General features: G+C 40.0%; 3 protein-coding genes across 5 annotated transcripts; 2 read left to right on the forward strand and 1 right to left on the reverse strand.

Annotated features, from left to right (window-relative positions):
• Window positions 1–2,199: 2,199 nt before the first annotated feature.
• On the forward strand, window positions 2,200–7,050 carry LOC117496043 (leukocyte elastase inhibitor-like). The gene is made up of 7 exons (XM_034147717.1): window positions 2,200–2,426; window positions 3,212–3,400; window positions 4,928–5,065; window positions 5,157–5,274; window positions 5,348–5,490; window positions 5,594–5,761; window positions 6,576–7,050. The coding sequence occupies exons 1-7, from the start codon at window positions 2,268–2,270 to the stop codon at window positions 6,981–6,983; spliced, it is 1,323 nt and encodes a 440-aa protein (XP_034003608.1). The 5' UTR covers window positions 2,200–2,267; the 3' UTR covers window positions 6,984–7,050.
• Window positions 7,051–7,929: 879 nt separating this feature from the next.
• Window positions 7,930–11,509, forward strand: LOC117495631 (GDP-L-fucose synthase-like). Its single transcript, XM_034147018.1, has 10 exons — window positions 7,930–7,988; window positions 8,696–8,853; window positions 8,958–9,072; window positions 9,231–9,359; window positions 9,453–9,526; window positions 9,616–9,749; window positions 10,022–10,153; window positions 10,236–10,315; window positions 10,808–10,907; window positions 11,022–11,509. Exons 2-10 carry the CDS (start codon window positions 8,696–8,698, stop codon window positions 11,075–11,077), a joined length of 978 nt encoding a protein of 325 aa, XP_034002909.1. The 5' UTR covers window positions 7,930–7,988; the 3' UTR covers window positions 11,078–11,509.
• Window positions 11,510–11,597: 88 nt separating this feature from the next.
• Window positions 11,598–18,470, reverse strand: bmb (brambleberry). 3 transcript variants are annotated; one of them, XM_034147002.1, is made up of 14 exons: window positions 18,336–18,461; window positions 17,141–17,373; window positions 16,158–16,286; window positions 15,866–16,051; window positions 15,564–15,786; window positions 15,089–15,205; window positions 14,796–14,975; window positions 13,894–14,100; window positions 13,676–13,808; window positions 13,278–13,339; window positions 13,078–13,172; window positions 12,965–12,988; window positions 12,894–12,916; window positions 11,598–11,869 (listed from the first exon to the last, which is right to left on the reverse strand). In XM_034147002.1, the coding sequence occupies exons 2-14, from the start codon at window positions 17,369–17,371 to the stop codon at window positions 11,740–11,742; spliced, it is 1,740 nt and encodes a 579-aa protein (XP_034002893.1). In that variant the 5' UTR covers window positions 17,372–17,373; window positions 18,336–18,461; the 3' UTR covers window positions 11,598–11,739. The 3 variants fall into 3 exon arrangements, with proteins under 3 accessions (XP_034002893.1, XP_034002892.1, XP_034002889.1); XM_034147001.1 differs by having other exon boundaries at window positions 12,894–12,988; window positions 18,393–18,470; XM_034146998.1 differs by having other exon boundaries at window positions 12,894–12,988.
• Between the last annotated feature and the right edge of the window lie 756 nt (window positions 18,471–19,226).

A 19,226-nucleotide genomic window follows, 5' to 3' on the forward strand; every position in this document is an offset into this window, starting at 1 on the left:
CTTTTTTTAGATAGTGCAGTAGGGCATGGCTGGACATCGCCGCTCAACACCTTTGAGAAGCGGCAAGTATCGAGTGCTGGTATCAAATCCTTGGTCAGATTCTTGTTAAGTCTCCCTACTATTTGCCTATATATTTCCTGATCTAAATTAGGAAGCGTTCTTAATTTAGGAGGGTCATTTAATGGGGCAAAATATCTTATTTAACACAATGAATTGAGCAGAAGGGAATGCTTGTTTAAGGGGTATAAGATATTGTATTAGCCTATACTTAATGTAAAAATAACTCATATGGAAGAAAGAGCGGAGGATCACTTCTATAGTGGGACAGGCTATATGATGGTTGTTATACAACAGAGAGGTCTGGGGTCCAAGGGTTGCCATGAATCAGAAATGTTTATCATGTTTCAATGGTTGCCAAGGCTGTACTGTAAAGCCTCCGTGACGGGTGGAGACAAGTTATAATCTCTTCTCCGTAAATCACACTGGCACACCTTTCTACACATGAAATGTTTCAAAAGAATAACCTCTGCTCCTTCTTGGCTAAGCACAGTTAAATGTATCCTTCAAGCCCATAAACACAAAATAAAAGTGTATTTCAATTTCTACCCTGCGCGAAAGTATAAAGAAACACCTGCTCAATATCCTGTTTTGAATGCTTCAAATAGGGTACATTTGTTTAATCCTGAAGGTTTTCCATTAAATATCAACGTCTCCAGATTCACATCGAGATGGCACTGAGAACTTGTAAAGTGATATTACTCAACTCACACAATTTTAACTCATTATTTCTACTTCAAAATTGCCAACTCACTTCTAGCAAGGGCCAAATAGGACACCAAGACCATGTTCTAATATTCATAATATTCCTGGTAATAAGGGGGGTTTAATAACATAACATGCGTTTATATTGCACAATAGGGGAGGATTTGGCTCAGTGCGTTAATGCGCTGATCTTCGTATCAGGGGGGGACTGGTTTAAATACCGCTGCAGTCAGCATGTCGTTGTGTCCCTGGGCAAGACATTTCAGTTGCTCCTGTGGGGATTGCCCACGGTATTGAATGTATTTGGGATAAAAGCGTCTAACAAGTGACATGTACTCAGTGGCGGCCGGCCCATAAGGGCGCTAGGGGCGCCGCCCCCCCTCTTCCCACATTACAAATAAAAAAAATAAAAAAATATATATTTAAAAAATATATTTTTAATATTTAATTTTTTTTAATAAACAAGGTAAATATTATATAATTGGTATCAGTAAAATGTATAATCTACAATAAAATCTCGTTTAAAATTGTGTTACGATGTCTAAAGTTACTGATAAGTCACATGTTTCCTGCCTGGCCTTGCCCGTGTATCATTACTCCCTCTCGTCTGGATGAGAGGGCAGCAAGTGCAGCAGAAGCCAACTGTTGCTATCTTTAAACTATGCCGCCGAAACATAATTTCAGCCAATCAGCGTCGTCAAATCTGATGGTCACAGGGCGCCTACGTCAGCGCCCGGTGCAGTCTGTGAGTTGTTTGGACTCGTATCCAAGGAGACAAAACAGGAAGCTGTCATACACTCTGGAAGCTATCATTAGCAGCTAATGAAAACTCTGTTTTTGACATAAAAATTGAATTATGGATCATCAATTTTTAAGCCTCAATTTGACCTTCCCCACCCCCCCTCTAACATCACCAGAAGTCATAATTTAGGGGATCTTCTCTCAATTTTTTTACCGGGGGAGCATCCCACCGGACCCCCGATTGTTTGGTCACCATTTCCACAGCCCCACCTAAAATATTTTCCACTAGCCGCCACTGTCCACAAGACAGGGTGGGGTAGGCTTGGCATTAACATTTGGATGTGTAGTGAAATCTAATATTTGCAGGAAAATATAATTGAAGCATTAATTGAAAAAAGATAAAGGTAAAATGTTTTAATTATTAAATATAAATAAAAAACGTTCAGTCTGATTTGTGGCCGACAGTGGGTGGGGTCCTTCTCAGGGATTTCGGGCTCATGTTTTTACGTCCCTGCTTCCATCCCTTATCAGTCATCAGGTATCAAAACATTTAAATTATATAATTTTCATTAATTCAAATAGTAGCACGCTTGCAGTTAAATTTGTTCAAACTTTGAACTTGTTCAAACTTGAACCGGCAGGTAATTTATTTCTCTCTCCGGAATAATGGCATGATGTAGGCTATTTATTACCACTCAGTGACTTATCGCCCAGTCACGCGTCCCACCCACAGACTGCAGTGACTGTGTTTGTATTTCGTATAAATGAGCAGCTCTCTTCCTCTGGGCTTTACCACTGTCCCTGCACATTGTGGATTCTCTGTTTTCAGGGGATTTTTTCGGATGTGTGTGAGTCTTTACCTTTCGCTTTCACTTCTTCACACGTTGAGTTCGTGCCAGCAGTCGTTTCGCAAGGACAATAAGGTAATATAAAGATGTGGCTAATAGACCTGAAACAGCGTCATGTTTATGGTGTTTTACGTATTTAAAACTAGCTAGTTTGCTATGTAAAGATGCTCGTGTGCGGTCGTTTCCGGGTACGTTAGCGCAGCTTTACACGCCCTAGTGGAGACTGCGTGACTGGAACATGTGGGGAAATAAAATACAATATTATATCAACTTTGGCTATAAATGCTTCCATAAATGTTACTTGGCAGCTTAAAGGTTACCAAAATGTAATACATTATTCGTTGTTTAATATATTCTGGCATCATCACTCACTAAAATGCTGAATTTCCTTTAAATTAACTAAGTGGTTGAACTATGGCGGTGAATATATAATAAAAGTCTCTTGAATAAGCATCTCGATGACCACAATGCCAATACACTGCATGTGCAAATAGATAATGAAAAAGTATGCAAGGTCCAACAAAATGTAGGTAAATAAAGAACAAGTAAAAGGTAAAAGCTTTATGTGTTAACTTTATTCTTTAATACTTCCAAGTTACTTACATGGTCATAAAGGGTAAACACAATAACATGTAATAGCATTTTAATTTTATTTGACAATTGAAAATAGAAATAAACACAACACCTGGCAAAGTGAGATACATTCAAATAGCCTACCCCAAAATAATTGGGATTTGCTCCTACTGCAATCTTTAACGCTGTGTGTTTGGTTTGTTTCAAATAAACAAAATAAAATGAAATAAAATGTAGGTGTAATGTATTTTAAAATAAATAATGATATATTGATTTTCTCATTACAGGAAACCCGTACATCTTCCGTCATGGCCGGCATCAGCAGCTCAAACACAGATTTCGCCTTGGAACTGTTCCGCACTCTGAGCGAAGCAAATCCAGCCGGGAACATCTTTGTCTCCCCGTTTAGCATCAGCTCGGCCCTGGCTATGGTTCACCTGGGGGCTGAAGGAGATACCGCTGCTCAGATGGCAAAGGTCAGCACACTGGCTCTAGTACATGCTTCCTCTCTTCCACTTGTTGCCCAGCTGAAATAATGTATGCATTTTGAAACATTCATGCTGGTCTGTTTCAATAAAACATTTTGTGAGTTCAGAAGTTCAGATGCGTATGTAGGCAGACATTAAAGGTGTGTCTACAGATACGCCACGTCTAATGGCACCTGTACTTTGACCTCAGTATGCACCTGTGAAACAAAGAAGTGTACTGTTTGCTTAAAAGCAGATGTGAAAGCTTGAAGTAGTACATTGAGTTGTTTCAATTCACGAAACCGGTTTGCTTTTAAAGGTAGTAAATCCTCAGAGCTTAGTTCTTCTTTATCTTCTTTTGATTAATGATTTATTTGTTGGAAATGTGTTAGCTCTTTAGCCTAAATGAATATGTTCATGTTCAGCAGGTTAGGGATTAATGAAAACAAGCAACACAAAAGCATACCGAATATAGAAATACACTATAAATCCAAAGGTATAAAGAGGTATGAATATTTCACCCATGTGTGGTTGTTTGTTTCCAAATGATTGAGCATTAATCTGCTGCTATATCAGCTTCTTCTTCTCTGGGAAGGCTTTCCTCCTGACTTTAAAGGCTGCATTTAAGGGCATTAGAGCATTAGTCAAATTGGATACTAAGTCAAGTCATGTTAGTTTAACAAATGAAACCCATTACAGGAGAGGATTAACCATCCGGACATATGCTCCTTCCCCCAAAAAGATTTAACATGGGTTAAAAATACGATTTTTCTTCTGTTGCCGAAACCCTTATCCATGCCTTCATCTCATCTCTAACCCTAACCCTCTGGAACTATCTCCCCAAACACATTTGTGACTGCACCAATCTGCCTTCATTCAAATCTCAAATCAAAACTCACCTTCTCAGAACTGCTCCTAATCTTTAATTAATATTTATATATAAAAGTTTTTAAATAGCATGTGAAGTGTCTTTGAGTTCCGCGCCATAATTAAAAACTATTATTAATATCATTATTATTATTATAAGGTCTGACTCTTAACTGTCTTTCCAGTTCACCCTGAGGTTGTTGGATTACATTCCTGACTCTTAGCAGGGAAGCAGAAACAGGAAATAGCCTTCCTAAAACTGTTGAAACGCTGTTGTTTATCTAAATTATAATTGTATACACTTGCATTCCCTTATTTGGACCTTAGCCTTAAAAAAAAAAACTTAAGAACAAGTACACAAAAGAATGGAGGCCTGCATGTCTGCATATCTTTAGAATTATATTGTTTAGTTTGTAGAACAGGCACATAGCTTTAACAACAACAGTCACAACTAAATATTATAAAGTCATAAAGAAAATGTCTTACATAAGGCAGGCAAGCTAATATGCTTCATAGCAGCCATGTATAGCAGCACGTAGGACTAAACATCTGGTCTTAAAAGCTGTTACAGTTACATAGCTCAAGAAAAGTGAACCGTTCTTACTTTTCACAATCTTTAACACGTTTTTTATCCCAGAATAAAGTCTGTTGTTCCATCCTCACACACAGGCCCTCTCATTCAGCTCTGGTAAAGACGTCCATGCAGATTTCCAGTCTCTAAACGCTGACATCAACTCGCCATCTGCATCATACATCCTGAAACTAGCCAACCGCCTGTACGGAGAAAATACTGCCAACTTCCTCCCGGTAAGCTTTCAGTTTTCACTTATCACAGAATATCTAGTTACTTCAACTAAATCAATAACTCTAAATGACACAACATATCTGCTCTTTTCAGAAATTCCTCGCAGCTACACAAAAGTACTACAAGGCAGATATGAAAGCTGTAGATTTTATTGGAGCTGCGGAGGCGTGCAGAGCGGAGATCAACGGCTGGGTCGAGCAGCAGACAGAAAGTGAGAAATCTTAATTGAAAACAAAATGATATATCTCTTGTAAAGCAATCATTTGATAGTGTCCTCTTTTCAGACAAGATTAAAGATCTTCTGAAGTCAGGAACAGTCACCCCTATGACAAGGTTGGCCCTGGTTAATGCCATCTACTTCAAGGGAAACTGGATGAACCGCTTTGATGAGGCAAACACCAAAGAGATGCCCTTTAAACTCAACCAGGTGAGGCTTGCAGATGTAGAGACCTGTATATTTGAGCTTCAAACTAAATTCAGACTTTCTAAGGTGATCCGACCGCTTTTCTTTTCTTTTTTGTGCACAACAGAATGAATCTAAGCCGGTCAAGATGATGTACCAGATGAAGAAGCTGCCCTACAACTTCATTGATGAGCACGGCCTGCAGATCCTGGAGCTGCCGTACGTGGATGAGGAGCTCAGCATGTTCATCCTGCTGCCTGAGGAGGCCGCTGACGGCTCTGACCCTCTGCTGAAGGTGATGAACCTAGAAGCAACTACCTGGCATAACCAGGGTTGCAAGGGGTGTATTAGAAGGTGTTCATAAATAATGAACCATTTGCACTCTTGCAAAAGTAAAGAATATATACCACTAATGATATGCGGGGGAATAACTCTGAAAGTACGCATTGTTTGCGTCTTGCAATAGAGATCTTGAGATCTTGACCACCTGACTTAATACAAATATTTGTATTGTCTTTATATAACGGGTAAGCATGCCTGCTTCTGAGACAGCATCGCAGGTTAATGGTGCATTCAAAAGCTCCTCGGTTGGTCTTTTGTCCAGGGTTTTGGAAGAGTTACTGAGCTTTGCGTCATAATGTGGACACAACATAGATGTTACAATGAAGATTTGTTGTATTTCTTTCTCGGATATGACTGAAATATGATCAGGAATTCTTACATCACACGAAAGCATGCACAAATGACTATAGACGGTTTTTAGGGCCATTTCTGTAACGTCCTACTAAACATACATAGTCTACCTACAAGTGGGATGCTATGTCTAGGCATATAATAGGTGTTTTTAATCTCTTTTAACTTAAACTAGTAATGCATTGTAGAGATATTATAAGAGGCGGGCAGCACTATCGGTCAAATGTGTATGTAGTGTAACAGTGTCACTTATATGCAAAACTATCCAAACTCAAAAGGTTTGAAAGGTACGATTCATTAACAACTCAAGGGAACTGAACTTGTGAAAAAGAGTTGTTCTGCACATCACTAACATAAATAAAAGCATTTGTTTTAGCTAAACATAGACTTAATTATCGATGTGTGATTTGTTCCAGCTGGAGAAGGAGCTCACCCAGGAGAAGCTGGACGATTGGACCAAGAGGGAAAACATGGACGTCCACTCTGAAGTCCTCGTTCACCTGCCAAGGTTCAAGCTGGAGGAAGACTACGAGCTGAACGAGCCTCTTTCCAAACTGGGCATGACGGACGTGTTCTGCTCTGCGAAGGCTGATTTGTCTGGCATGAACGGTGAAGGAGGACTCTTCCTGTCTACGGTGGCCCACAAAGCCTTCGTGGAGGTGAACGAAGAGGGGACGGAGGCGGCTGCAGCCACAGCGGGAATGGCATCATTCTGTATGTTCAGGGAGGAACACTTCACAGCAGACCACCCCTTCCTCTTTTTCATCAGGCACAATAAGACCAAGTCCATCCTCTTCCTCGGCAGGCTCTCGTCTCCTCAGTAGACAGACACAGCCGACGATAAATGTTAAACCAACTAAAATAAAAAACATGCAAAATCTTCCAAATGAAGGACTGACTTTTTGTATCTGGCTTTGCATTGAAATTGTATATGTAGCTATCTGGTTATTGTGCACGTCTGTATATTTCAAGATTAGTATTATTTTTGGCCAAAAGAATGAAAACATAATTTTTCTGGATTGGTTGAAAAGGATGAAGCATAATAATTATCAATGATTAGATGTCCAGTACATTATACTGGTTTGATTATAAATCTACAAGACAGTACATCTTTTACAAAAATGTGATAAATGCTATTGCATAACTCCTATTTAAAAAAAAAAAAAAATGAAAATCAATCACCAAACTGAAGCTGAAACTGTCCACACAGGGGCTGTGATAACTAATAATCAGTCTCTGCTTATAATGTGTTTCTAAGACTCATTTCGACACAAAATGTGAAGCAATTATTGCTTCATGAACCTGGTCGGAAGCTCATCTAAAATATTTACTTTGACCAAATTTAAAACAAAATCATAAATTATTCAGAAACCAGTTATAGTCATTTAAATGCTCAGTGTTCTACTTTAGAAGACATAGAATACAGTAGATTTGCTCTTGCATATGAGGTAGGATGGGCAGTTAAATGATTAAAAGACATGACAAAGATCAAATTAACGTGCTGTAATCAACTTTTATTTTGACATGTAAAAAAAGCGTATTTTTACATGTCAAAATAAAAGTTAATCATATAAACATTCCATGAGAAACACAATAAATGAATAAAACGTAATAATGTGTTGAATGTTTCTTGTTTTTGTCACATTTGCAATAATTCAAAGTGAGAGAGAGATTTACGTTGAATTTATTTGTGGCAGGAAAACGACCCAGCTCCTCAATGAAACTTTATTTTGAAGTTCTGACCGGAAGCCGAGTTCTCCATCTGCCACTCTTTACCATCCATGCTCTTTACACCGGCTCCTTCAGTCTGTGTAGTTTACAGCTAACAGGTAACAAAACTACTACTTTACATGTCTGTTTGGATCTGACTTGGTGTGCTTCACTGCATTAGGCGAACGAAGATGAATACCTGTTACTTGTGATAGAGTTGCCACATTCAGGTTTAGTTTTATTTTTGCTACATTTTCACAACACAGGATTAAATATGACAGCGGTTACATGCTAGCATAGCTAACTTCAACTCTGGCTAATAACGTTAGCTTGTCTGTCTTTGCACAGCATAGTTCTGTTCAGACTGGGTTAACTGTTATGAGAAGCAGGTAACAACAAATCAAGCTTGTCTTGGGATGCACTAAAATAGATCCAAGCGAATAACTAATATAGCTACAGAAAGTTAGATATTCTTTCATTTAGTTATCAGAATCAGAAACGGGTTTATTGCCAGGTAGGTTCACACATACGAGGAATTTGTTAGACATTTTATTTGTCTTGCATTAGTATGCTGACCAAGACTCTTAACTTGTTAAATGCTCTTTGTAAGTAAGAACATGTATTTGGACTTGTAAAACACATATTGACAAATGTCCTGCTGAATGATGTGGCATTCACCTGCAACACGCCCACCTGTACACATGATAGGAAGCATATTAACTGTTCATGGGTGTATAACCTCACTATCATATGCAGATACTCATACCTTGTTTGTTTGTATAATGCCTTCAGCTCTTTAGGTTTTCATGTGCCTTGCTTTTTCCAGATGAACTGTCAGAGTGATCACTCCACTCCTCTGAGGGTGTTGGTGACAGGAGGGTCTGGCTTGGTGGGCAGGGCCATACAGCATGTGGTCAGAGAGGAGGGGGAAGCCAAGGAGGGGGAAGAATGGATATTCCTCTCCTCCAAGGATGCCAACCTGATGTAAGGCATACTTCCTCTAGCCTGAAACATGTGTCTTGTAACAAAAAAACACAATATGTCTGTGCACTTTTCTCATTCTGAATTATTGTGGCCTCTCTCTTTAGGAACATGGAGGAGACACGGGCGGTGTTTGAAAAACATCGGCCAACACACGTCATTCACCTGGCTGCTATGGTTGGGGGGCTTTTCAAGAACATGAAATACAACCTGGACTTTTGGGTATGAAGAAGTGGTGCAATCACTGCTAATGAAGTAGCACAGATTTGTGGTTGTTTGAAATGTGTTGAAAGTAGAATTTGTTGTATTGTAGATTGTTTTCTAACATTTCTTTACAGATGTGTTTTTGATGTCACTGATATATATTTTGTGCCTTTCAGAGAAACAATATCTACATCAATGATAACGTGCTGCAGGCGGCACATGAAGTCGGCGCGGTCAAAGTTGTTTCCTGTCTGTCCACCTGCATCTTTCCTGATAAGACCATCTACCCTATCGATGAAACCATGGTGATAAGCCCCTATTTGTGTTCTGTTAACTAGCATGTATCAGCAAGTATGGACAATGGCGACTTTTAACTTGAATTTACTTCTCTGCACAAGATCCACAACGGTCCACCTCATGAGTCGAACTTCGGCTATGCTTATGCAAAGAGGATGATTGATGTTCATAACAGGTGGGAACTTGTATATTTTGTACTATTTAGTAAATTACCACTATCGCATGAATAAGAGTTGTTTGTTAAACTGTGTGTATGTTTCACAGGGCATATTTCCAGCAGTATGGGCGTTGCTTTACAGCTGTCATTCCCACAAATGTGTTTGGTCCCCATGACAACTTCAGCATTGAGGACGGCCATGTGCTGCCAGGCCTCATACACAAAGCTTACATTGCTCAAAGTAAGTTACATTCTCTTACATAGTGTAACGTTTCCCTGTTGATATAACACCACAACTATTTCTGACAATACCAAATATTTTGCTGCCCTTTGTCTTATTTAAAGGGGCCCTATTATGCTCATTTCAGATTCATAATTGTATAACATTTGTTTTGTTTTAGAAAATTGATTGTGTTGCAATGTATTTATTATCTGACTATGAAGCTGATGCTACGGGTTTAGTGGGGATACATGGAACTATATAAATCCTTTTCTCAATTGTCCGATGATCAGAGGAGGGGAAGCCCCTGGTGGTCTGGGGCTCCGGATCTCCAAGAAGACAGTTCATCTACTCTTTAGACCTGGCTCGTCTCTTCCTGTGGGTCCTGAGGGAGTATCCAGAGGTCGATCCAGTCATTCTCTCAGGTGAGTTCTCATTCAAAGCATACAAGTAGTTAAGGCAGAATAAAATCCTGATTAATGCCTGTGTCCTGTGCACTGGTTCCAGTTGGAGAGGAAGAAGAAGTGTCCATCAAAGAGGCAGCAGAAGCAGTTGTGCAAGCACTGGACTTTAAAGGAGAAGTTGTGGTATCCTTTTAATTATGCCAAGTTAACCAATGTTTATATAGTCTGCACACCAGATGTGCAGCAGTTTCAGTTTTTAATCAAGCAAGGTTGTTTGGATTCATCTGTAAACCTTCCTCTTGGTTCAGACTTATGTTGGTGGGGACACTACAGGTACAAATTGCCAATATTAAGCATTGTTGCCCATCAAAGTAAACCATACAATTCACAATGCAATCTAACAAAGGTCATCCCATCTCAGTCAATTATCCATCCATGCATGTATTCTTAAATTACTATGAGAAAAATAAAAGCTGCACATTTCTTCACTGAGAAATATATTCTCGTTGCAGTCATTTAAAGGTTCTCTTCAAATTAATTTTAAAATAAAATACTGTAATATTAGCTGTTCAACTATCATGTAATTTACAGACTTGTGTGTAATTTTAACCATTTACTATCGCTTAAAATATGTCTCATCAGTTCTGTATACTTGCCTTAATCTTTGACCTTTAGTTTGATACCAGTAAAGCAGACGGCCAATTCAAAAAGACAGCCAGCAATGCTAAGCTGCACCGATACCTGCCAGAGTTCACCTTCACACCATTCACACAAGGTGGGACTGACCGTTGGAGTGGCCGTTTAGATGCCATCGATGCAGAATTTTTACATGAAGTACATTTTGATTACATCTGTTCCCTGTTTTCATTCTTCCTGCTCTCACTTACAGCTTTAAAAGAAACCTGTGATTGGTTTGTTGCCAACTATGACTCAGCGCGGAAGTGAAAACACCAACAAGTTTGTGCCCCCTCTGTTGGAAGATGTGGAGGAGAACAAAGGAAGATGTTACAGAATGAATCCATCAGTTTGAGTCTGTTACTCAGAGCTGGAATGAATATCTCACTTTGAAATCAACTCTGCAACACCATACTGTGTAACTGTATGTTGATTTGTTTCACTATGCTAGTGTTAATCATTAAAATGTTTAATTGACTGCATTAATCTTGATATCCAGGTGCTGGTACATTAAATTATCTGTCTATTATACATTTATTTTTCAACAATTTCGCCACTGAATTACCTTCATTTTTGAAGGTTTTACAAGCTTTGATTTACTTTATTTAAATAAAGAGGAATAGGGTTACGGAATGGCCATATAGCTGGTGGCTTGGATGTTTTTTTATGTGTTAGCAGAATAAATATTTTATACCTATAATATATCTTGTGTGTCTTTCCTGAATCATTATGTAGGTTGTGAATTCAGCTTTGATGCTACTACTGGTGTTTAAATACACTTACAGACGGATTTATATGTAAAGAAATCATTTATTAAGTGAAAACTGAACCGCAGGCAGAACTTACAATGACATCACAATAACAGTTAAAAATAAGGCAATCAAATACATTAAAAAAAACCTTTGTAGTCTTAAAAAAAAAAAAAGGAGTGCTCATTTAGCAACATAGGAGGTGTACCCCCCTTTGTGGATCGTGCAGTACTCCTGTTCCGGCACGGCTCTCTTCTTACAGGCCTTCCCTGTTTTTGTGACTCCATTGCACAGCTGACGGCCTGATAGAGAGCTGCCACGAAACAAAACATCAGTTTACATAAAAATCCAGATACAAATTTAGTTTTCATTTAAAAGGTCTCCTATTATACTGTTTTTCATCAATATATTATAGGTCTCAGATATATACAAAACATGTCTCTGAAGTGTTTGGCTGGAAATACCAAACAGATCATGCATTGTAGCATCCCATAAACCCCTCTGTTTCAGCCCTGTTTCAAAAGAGCTGATTCTCTGTCTGTTATTTTAGATGAAAATAAGGAGCCACTCCCAACGCCCCTCAGAGATATTTGGTTAAAAAGAACACAATAGGTGCGTTCACACCGCAGTACTTTTCCCACTTTAGTTCCGATATAGTTCCGAAATGTCGCGTTCACACCAAAAAGAGCCGGAACTAAAATTAGTTCATGAGAACCTTTTTACCCCCTTTTCCGTCAGTTTTCCGTCCCTGCTAGAGAGCAGGTACTTTCGTGGGAGAAAAAGGTTCCTATGTCTGATTGGCTGGGCGGAATGCAAACCACGCCCCGTAAAACTCCCAAAAAGTTTTGTGAAGCCGCCATTTTATTATCCTCGCATTAGCATTAGCATAGTATTCATTTGCCTAATCCTTCCCCCAGGGACTTATTCCGGTGTGAACGCGATCTGTACTTAGTTAATGAGAACTAAAGAGTTCTGATTAACCTTTGTGGGAAAAGTACTGCGGTGTGAATGCGCCTAATGGTGCTCTAGGAAGAGATTCAGGTGATAAGGTGGGGGGGTGTTACCTTGGTTGGTAATTGGCTAATGGTTACACAAGCCAAAAAAACATTATGACATCATAAAGTGGCCACAATCTGATCAGCTCATTTTCAGACAGGTTTTTATATAAATGGATCAGGACAAAAAGTGAGCGAATCTTTTTTCCTGAAATGTTCAGAATGTCTTTACACAGAGGGGACACATGTGCATGTATAAAAGACATGAAAAAGTGCATTTTGCATGATAGGTCCCCTTTAAAAAAGGCACTTTAGGTGTGATCGGAAAAACACAAAACTGACCTTTGGCTGATTAGTGACGGGGTCGCACCTCGTGAGATGTTCCCTGAATCATTAAAACATCCCAAGCTCCTTGGGGGGTTATCAGCTAACAAAGCCTAAACAAAGTAAATGGATGAGGATTTCTTTTAATTCATTAAAAGGTACTCTGGTTATCCTACATATGACACACTCTCAGTTTGCTCACCGCTGAAAGAAGTGGCTGTGGCCCGAGCCTGGGGATAGAGTAATTTGGTGTCCCAATGATCGGAGTGGGGGACACTGCTGATACCCCAAAGTTACCTGTATAAGTGAGAGCAAATGTGATAACTAAATCTAGCAGGGTGTCACTTCAGGGGAATTCATTGCAATACATTTTACAGTTAATCTACTGTGTGTATTTCAAACCTGATATGAAGCTTTCCTGATTCAACAGGTCGTCTTTTTCCATGAAACCATAAGATGTATTTCTGAGGATAAAACAACAAGATGGACCACATCAAATAAATTACACAAATAAGTGCTGATCTCATCCATTTGTTGAATTGATTTTGTTTTACTGTAGCAAATGTTTATACGTTTTGAATCAGGATCTGCCTAATATAATAACATCATTATTTTTCTGTTTATATAATTGTAAATTAATTATCTTGGTCAGCTGGACATGACATTTAGATTTTCTTTGAAAGCATATTGAGCATTGTTTTGGACATTTAATAAACAAACCAGTATTTCAAATAAATGATACATATCCATAGTGATTTGCAGCCCAAGTGTGCAGTATCAAAGGAACTCTGCTGACTCACTTCCGCGGGGTGGAGGACGTTGGATATGAGTCGCAGGTTGGATCTGGTTTCAGGGGCTCTTCAATGGCAAGCGGGGTCGCTGGCTTTCCTCTAATCTGGGAGCACGCCCACACCTTGCTTAAAAACCAGTGACCTGCAGATATGAAACAAAAACTATTTTGTGACAAATACATTAGGAATGGAGACCTTGTATTTGCCTTATAACTTTCAGTGTGTACCCAGGCAGAGGAGGAGCAGCAGCAGGCTGAGGCCGGTGAGATCCAGCGCCGGCTGCTGCTTCATCTCGCAGACTGCGTTCAGAGGCACGGTGAGTAGCAGCATGGCTCGGGAGAAACCGGGACAACGCAGGAACGTCAGCAGGACAGCAGACAGGAGGAAGTAGCTCGCATGTGCGATACACGTCCACATGGCCGTCAGGCTCAAACCTGTAACCATGAGGTAAATAAGATTAATCAATATTATTTTCACCATATTTAACACCTCATGTCAGAATTGGCCATCATCATTTCAAAAAGCCTTAAAGGTGGGGTAGGTAAGTTTGAGAAACCGGCTCGAGATACACTTTGTTATATTCCATGGAATGCTCTTAACATCCCGATAGCAATGAATATCTTAAGTGCTTTGACAAAAAAATCCATAAAAAAAAAATGTCATCTGTGGAAGCCGTAGTACTGTAAAAAGCACGACCAATCATTTTAGCCGGCCCGGCTAAAATAACTGGATGGCCTACCTGCCTGTCAGCCTTCCATCTGTGCACAAACTTATCTCGTGCCCTCATTGGTCATGTGCGCGTTCGTGTGTGTTGGAGGAGGGGCTCTGTAAGGAAGTGGCAGATTTTTTCCAGCTGTGTATTTTCAAATTCTAGCGCACTCGAGCTGGTTGCTCCAAAATTACCTACCCCACCTTTAATTGATGTATTCAAAAAGCTTGTTTAATTTGACAGCACAAAACAAAGATATTTAGTTCATGCTCATTTATAAATTGACCTTGGATACTAGAATGAACCACTTGCCATTTTCTGTTGATCAATTCATCATTTAAGCTCAATGTTTGTTGTTATAGTCAGAGAAGATGACGCGTGAACACATTTGGATACTTCAGTGAGAGTGTACTGTCCCACCTGCCCAGCGGAGGTAGCTCTGGATCATGTGAAGATTCTCCTCGATGCCGCTATACATTTTGTCCAGGAAGTGCAGCGTGGCTCCCAGGGTGCCGTTCATGTGCTCCAGTTTCTTCATCAGGTCGGTGTAGTACTGAGAGGTCTGGTCCTGGTACTGCAGGAATTCCGACACGCTGTGGTCTGATCATACACAGGCACACATGAAATAAAAGATAAGACAGAATTCCTTTGAAGGACACGTTTTCAAAGCTTCTAAGGAATTTAAGTTATTTGCAATACTCCGTTTTGATTACCAATTTTTTGTTGGATGTCCTGAGCTTGGTGCCTGACGGCTGCGAGGTCTTTAACAATCGCCTTGTGGCTGTCCTGCACCTCCGAGCCTTGGGTCTGCAGATGCTCACTCACATTCTCTTTAAAAAAATGAAGGGAATGCAGGCAGCAGGTAATAAATAACATTTCATAAAAGATGATGACAAAACCCTGGTTTAGATGGAGAGTTTATGTCCAATAACACATGAATTATAGCACAATCGTTTTTGAATTGAAGTTTTTTGGGAAAATTCCCTTTAAAAAGTGTTTAAAAAGAGAGCACAAAGGTGTAAGGAGGTATAGCTCCTGGGATTTTCTATCATAATTCACACACTTTTATGCCAGTAAAAAGGAAATCACAGCAATGCAAAGCAGAAGTGCAGCCTTGGCTTTGTCCACATTTAATGTAAACACAATTCATTAAGCAGTGAACTAAATTCTCAACATGACGGCTCTCACCCATCTTCTTCGTAATGCCCTGAATGAGCAGGGCTACCAGTTCCTGTCCAGAGGCGATGAGGGCTTTCTCCTGGCCCAGCCGGTCCAGGTTGTCCTTCAGTGAGCTTTCCATTTGGCCCTGGCCCTCAAACAGTTTCCCCTGCTGGGCCTGCAGGGTGCTGTGACCGTCCAGCACCTTGTCCAGGGATGCTGCAGTCAGCTCCTTCAGCTCCAGCTGGCCCTCCTGTTATAAAACACCACGATCAAAGAAGAACCAACCTGCATACTGTGCACGTGAAGGCCAAAACTGAACTGAGACCTACCTTCAGGTCCTTCATTGCATCCAGTTGGCTGGTGGCCGTGGAGATGAGAGCGTTGACTGTGTGCTCTGCTCTGCGCCGGAACAGCTGCTGGCGCGTGGCGTAGCAGACGGAGTGCGCTCTGTTGCTCACTATGTGGTACGCATTCCATGTGTCTGAATCCATGTCTGCTGTACACTCTTTTATCGTCTGAAACATTAAAGTAAGATCAGGAATGGCTCCACAGAAAGTTTTTTTTTTTAAAAACACCCTGTTTTAATTATAAAACATTTGGATAATTTGGATCATGTTTTACCATTTCCTCTGTACATGGGAAGGTGCAACGCCCCTCAGCCTCTGCCTGGCAGTTAAACAAAACCACTCCAAGTTTGGCGAGCTCTTCTTCTGGGAGGTTTTCACAGCTCACCTTCAGCCGGGCAACAACCTATACAAGAGGATAGCGCTTTGTTTACATCTCAAGGATAAACCAGTGGACACATTCTAACACCATCATGATAAAAGATGGAAAGGCTTCACAATGTTGTTTCTCAACCTTTCTGGAGTATATTATTGATCCCAAAAATGTTAGGTTTTCATGTGATTTTAAGTCTTAAAAAGGAGGCTTTAATATGATTTCCCTTTCCTGTAGTGTTTTATACAGGTTATTGTGTATGTAAATGGACTGCAAAGGCCAAAATCCCTAAGGTCGTTTCTCTCCCACACACTCTCCCCAGCCTAAAACACCTCAAGTTTAGTCCATTGTTTACTTCCACGATATAGTGGCATCACTATGTAACACTCGCGATTATATTGGCTAGCGCTCAAACACATTGTATATGACAGGCTAAGGTGCAGGACATCTCTAAGCAGTTGACCAATCACAACAGAGCCGGCCAGCTAACCAATCTGGTTTCAGACAGATGGTGAAAAGAGTTGCTGCAGCACAGGAAGTATGATAACAATAAAGACTTTTTGAACATTAAAGCATGGAGACATGTCACAGAGGCACAACATCTAATTATGAAACCTGAATTCCGCATAATAAGGCCCCTTTTAAACAATTAAAAAAAAAACACAAGCATCTCTTTAGCCTTAAGGAAATTATTGTTTTTAATTTTTTGGACAAATCAATGTATCAAGTATGCAACTGTTAGATTAAATCAATAAAAACAAATACTGGCTGCAGCCTTACATATAAAATAACATGAATATCAATTATTCAATTGTGACCCTGTTCTTACAAAAGTTACCATAGGTGAATTCTGAGCAACAGACTAAAACAAACCCTGATTTGTTCACCTTGTAGTGGCAGCCGTCTAACCGGCTGATCTCCATCTGCTTTGCTTCAGCCAAAAACTTCTCATCTGCAGTTACCATCTCAAACTGTGCTGGGACTTCTGCTGCTGCAGGTGGTGCTGGTGCTGGTGCTGCTGTTGCTTTAGGTGCCGACCCTCCCTTCAGCCAATCAAACAGCCCGCTGACAGGACAATAACAGGCCAGCATGCAGATCAGCAGGTAGAGGTGAGCCATGTCTGCAACAAAACAGAATATGAATGCACTGTCAATTTGCCACCCAAATATATATATAGGCGAGCGATTTGCAACACTAAATAACAGCTAAAAATAATTATAAAACGGACAAGTCAAATCAAGCAATCTGATTGGTTCTTAGCCGTGGTACTGAGCGTATATATACTTTTCACAACAAGTCAGTATCCCTCCGCGTCTGAGAAAAACTGTATACAGTTGGGCTGAAAAGCAAACTGCCTGCAGCTTCGCGTCGGGCCGAACCACGCCCCTTAACTGTGATATAATGGCCATATACCACGGCCTGTCGTGAGCTATTGCTTAAATATATTATAGTCCTGTATTTTAAGTTACAACACCTTGTCCTTTGATTATATATAAAATATATAATATATCAGCATTCATTCGCAGGACAAGGTGTCCCTAAAAAGGTTAGGATGCCACTAGATGGCGACAACAACAGTGGCATTATTTTTGATTGATTGTTTGAAAATGTATAGGCAACATTCCTGATCTGGTTTATTTTGTATGTGGTGATAAACGACCATACCGAATGGTTAAAGCTATATGCATAATGTCACCAATTTCGAAAATGTATTTAACCATATGTTTGGATGGAGACCACACGGAGGCTTGCCCAGGCATGTCTGCCCTGCTGAAGCGCTTCAACACAGCATCTGCCGCAGCCTTGTTTATGAGTATGAGTTGAAAAAATGCGATCATTTGTTTAAATGATACAACACACATTATAATATATATATTATATATATATATATATATATATAACAGTTAGCATGTTTAAATCTAAATTGCCCGTCGGTTTAAAGCACCGGGGAGCCCATCACCTATGCACCCTGAACAACTGCAAACATATTTAAAACTGTATTAAACACATTTAAAACACTCAGCGACATTGTTTGCAGCAATATATACGAGTAAAAGAAAAACATAATAAACTATGACTTACCTTAGTCAATGCACACGGGATTAAACAAACAAATTAAAATATTGCTTAAACGTGTACCTGTTGTACAATTGTGCAGATTCTTTCTGGAGTTGTCTCCCTCACACAGCTGATTGCAATGACAGCTAATTTGTTCTTGTCCAGCCCCCGTCCGCGCTATAGGAGGAGGACACAGCCAATGGAATAACTCGCATTTTGGGGGGACGGACATTGGGTATGTTAGATGTGAGTCACGGCTGAAATGGAATAGTAACGGTGCGGAATCATGTGTTGGAAATGTTTAGCTGAGGATGCTGTAGACTCCGCCCACCTGGTGCAGCAGCATGGAGGTAGAAAACAAACTCACCAATAGTTCACTGGGAGGTGGTTAGTTTCGTGGATACTGCGGGAGCCGTTCTCATTTCATCAAATCCCCCTCCTCGACTCCTCGACTCCTCGGTCCTCCGGTAGTGACCCGGAAATGAATTTTAGCGCGCCATGTTGAAGGACATCTCATTTCTCTAAATGCACATCGAGGACCGAGCATCGAGCGTCGAGGAGGCTCTCTGGAGGAGCTATAACCGAGGATACACTGATGGGTCCTCCACGGTCCTCCACGGCTCCTTCGTGGATGCATTTCCGGGAACAGAGATGTTTCAAAGAGTCGTGACCTTTATATATACAGTCAGTGGCGGCCGGTCCATAGGGGCGCTAGGGGCGCCGCCCCACCTCTTCCCATATTGAAAAAAAAAAAAAAAAAAAAAATAATAATTAAAATTAAAATTAAAAAAAATATATATGTTTAAAAAAATATATATGTTTTTATTTTTATTTTTAATGAACAAGGTAAATATTATATAATTGGTATCAGTAAAATGTATAATCTACAATAAAATCTCGTTTAAAATTGTGTTA

This window comes from Trematomus bernacchii, unplaced genomic scaffold, assembly GCF_902827165.1.
Source record: "Trematomus bernacchii unplaced genomic scaffold, fTreBer1.1, whole genome shotgun sequence".
Taxonomy (NCBI): domain Eukaryota; kingdom Metazoa; phylum Chordata; class Actinopteri; order Perciformes; family Nototheniidae; genus Trematomus; species Trematomus bernacchii.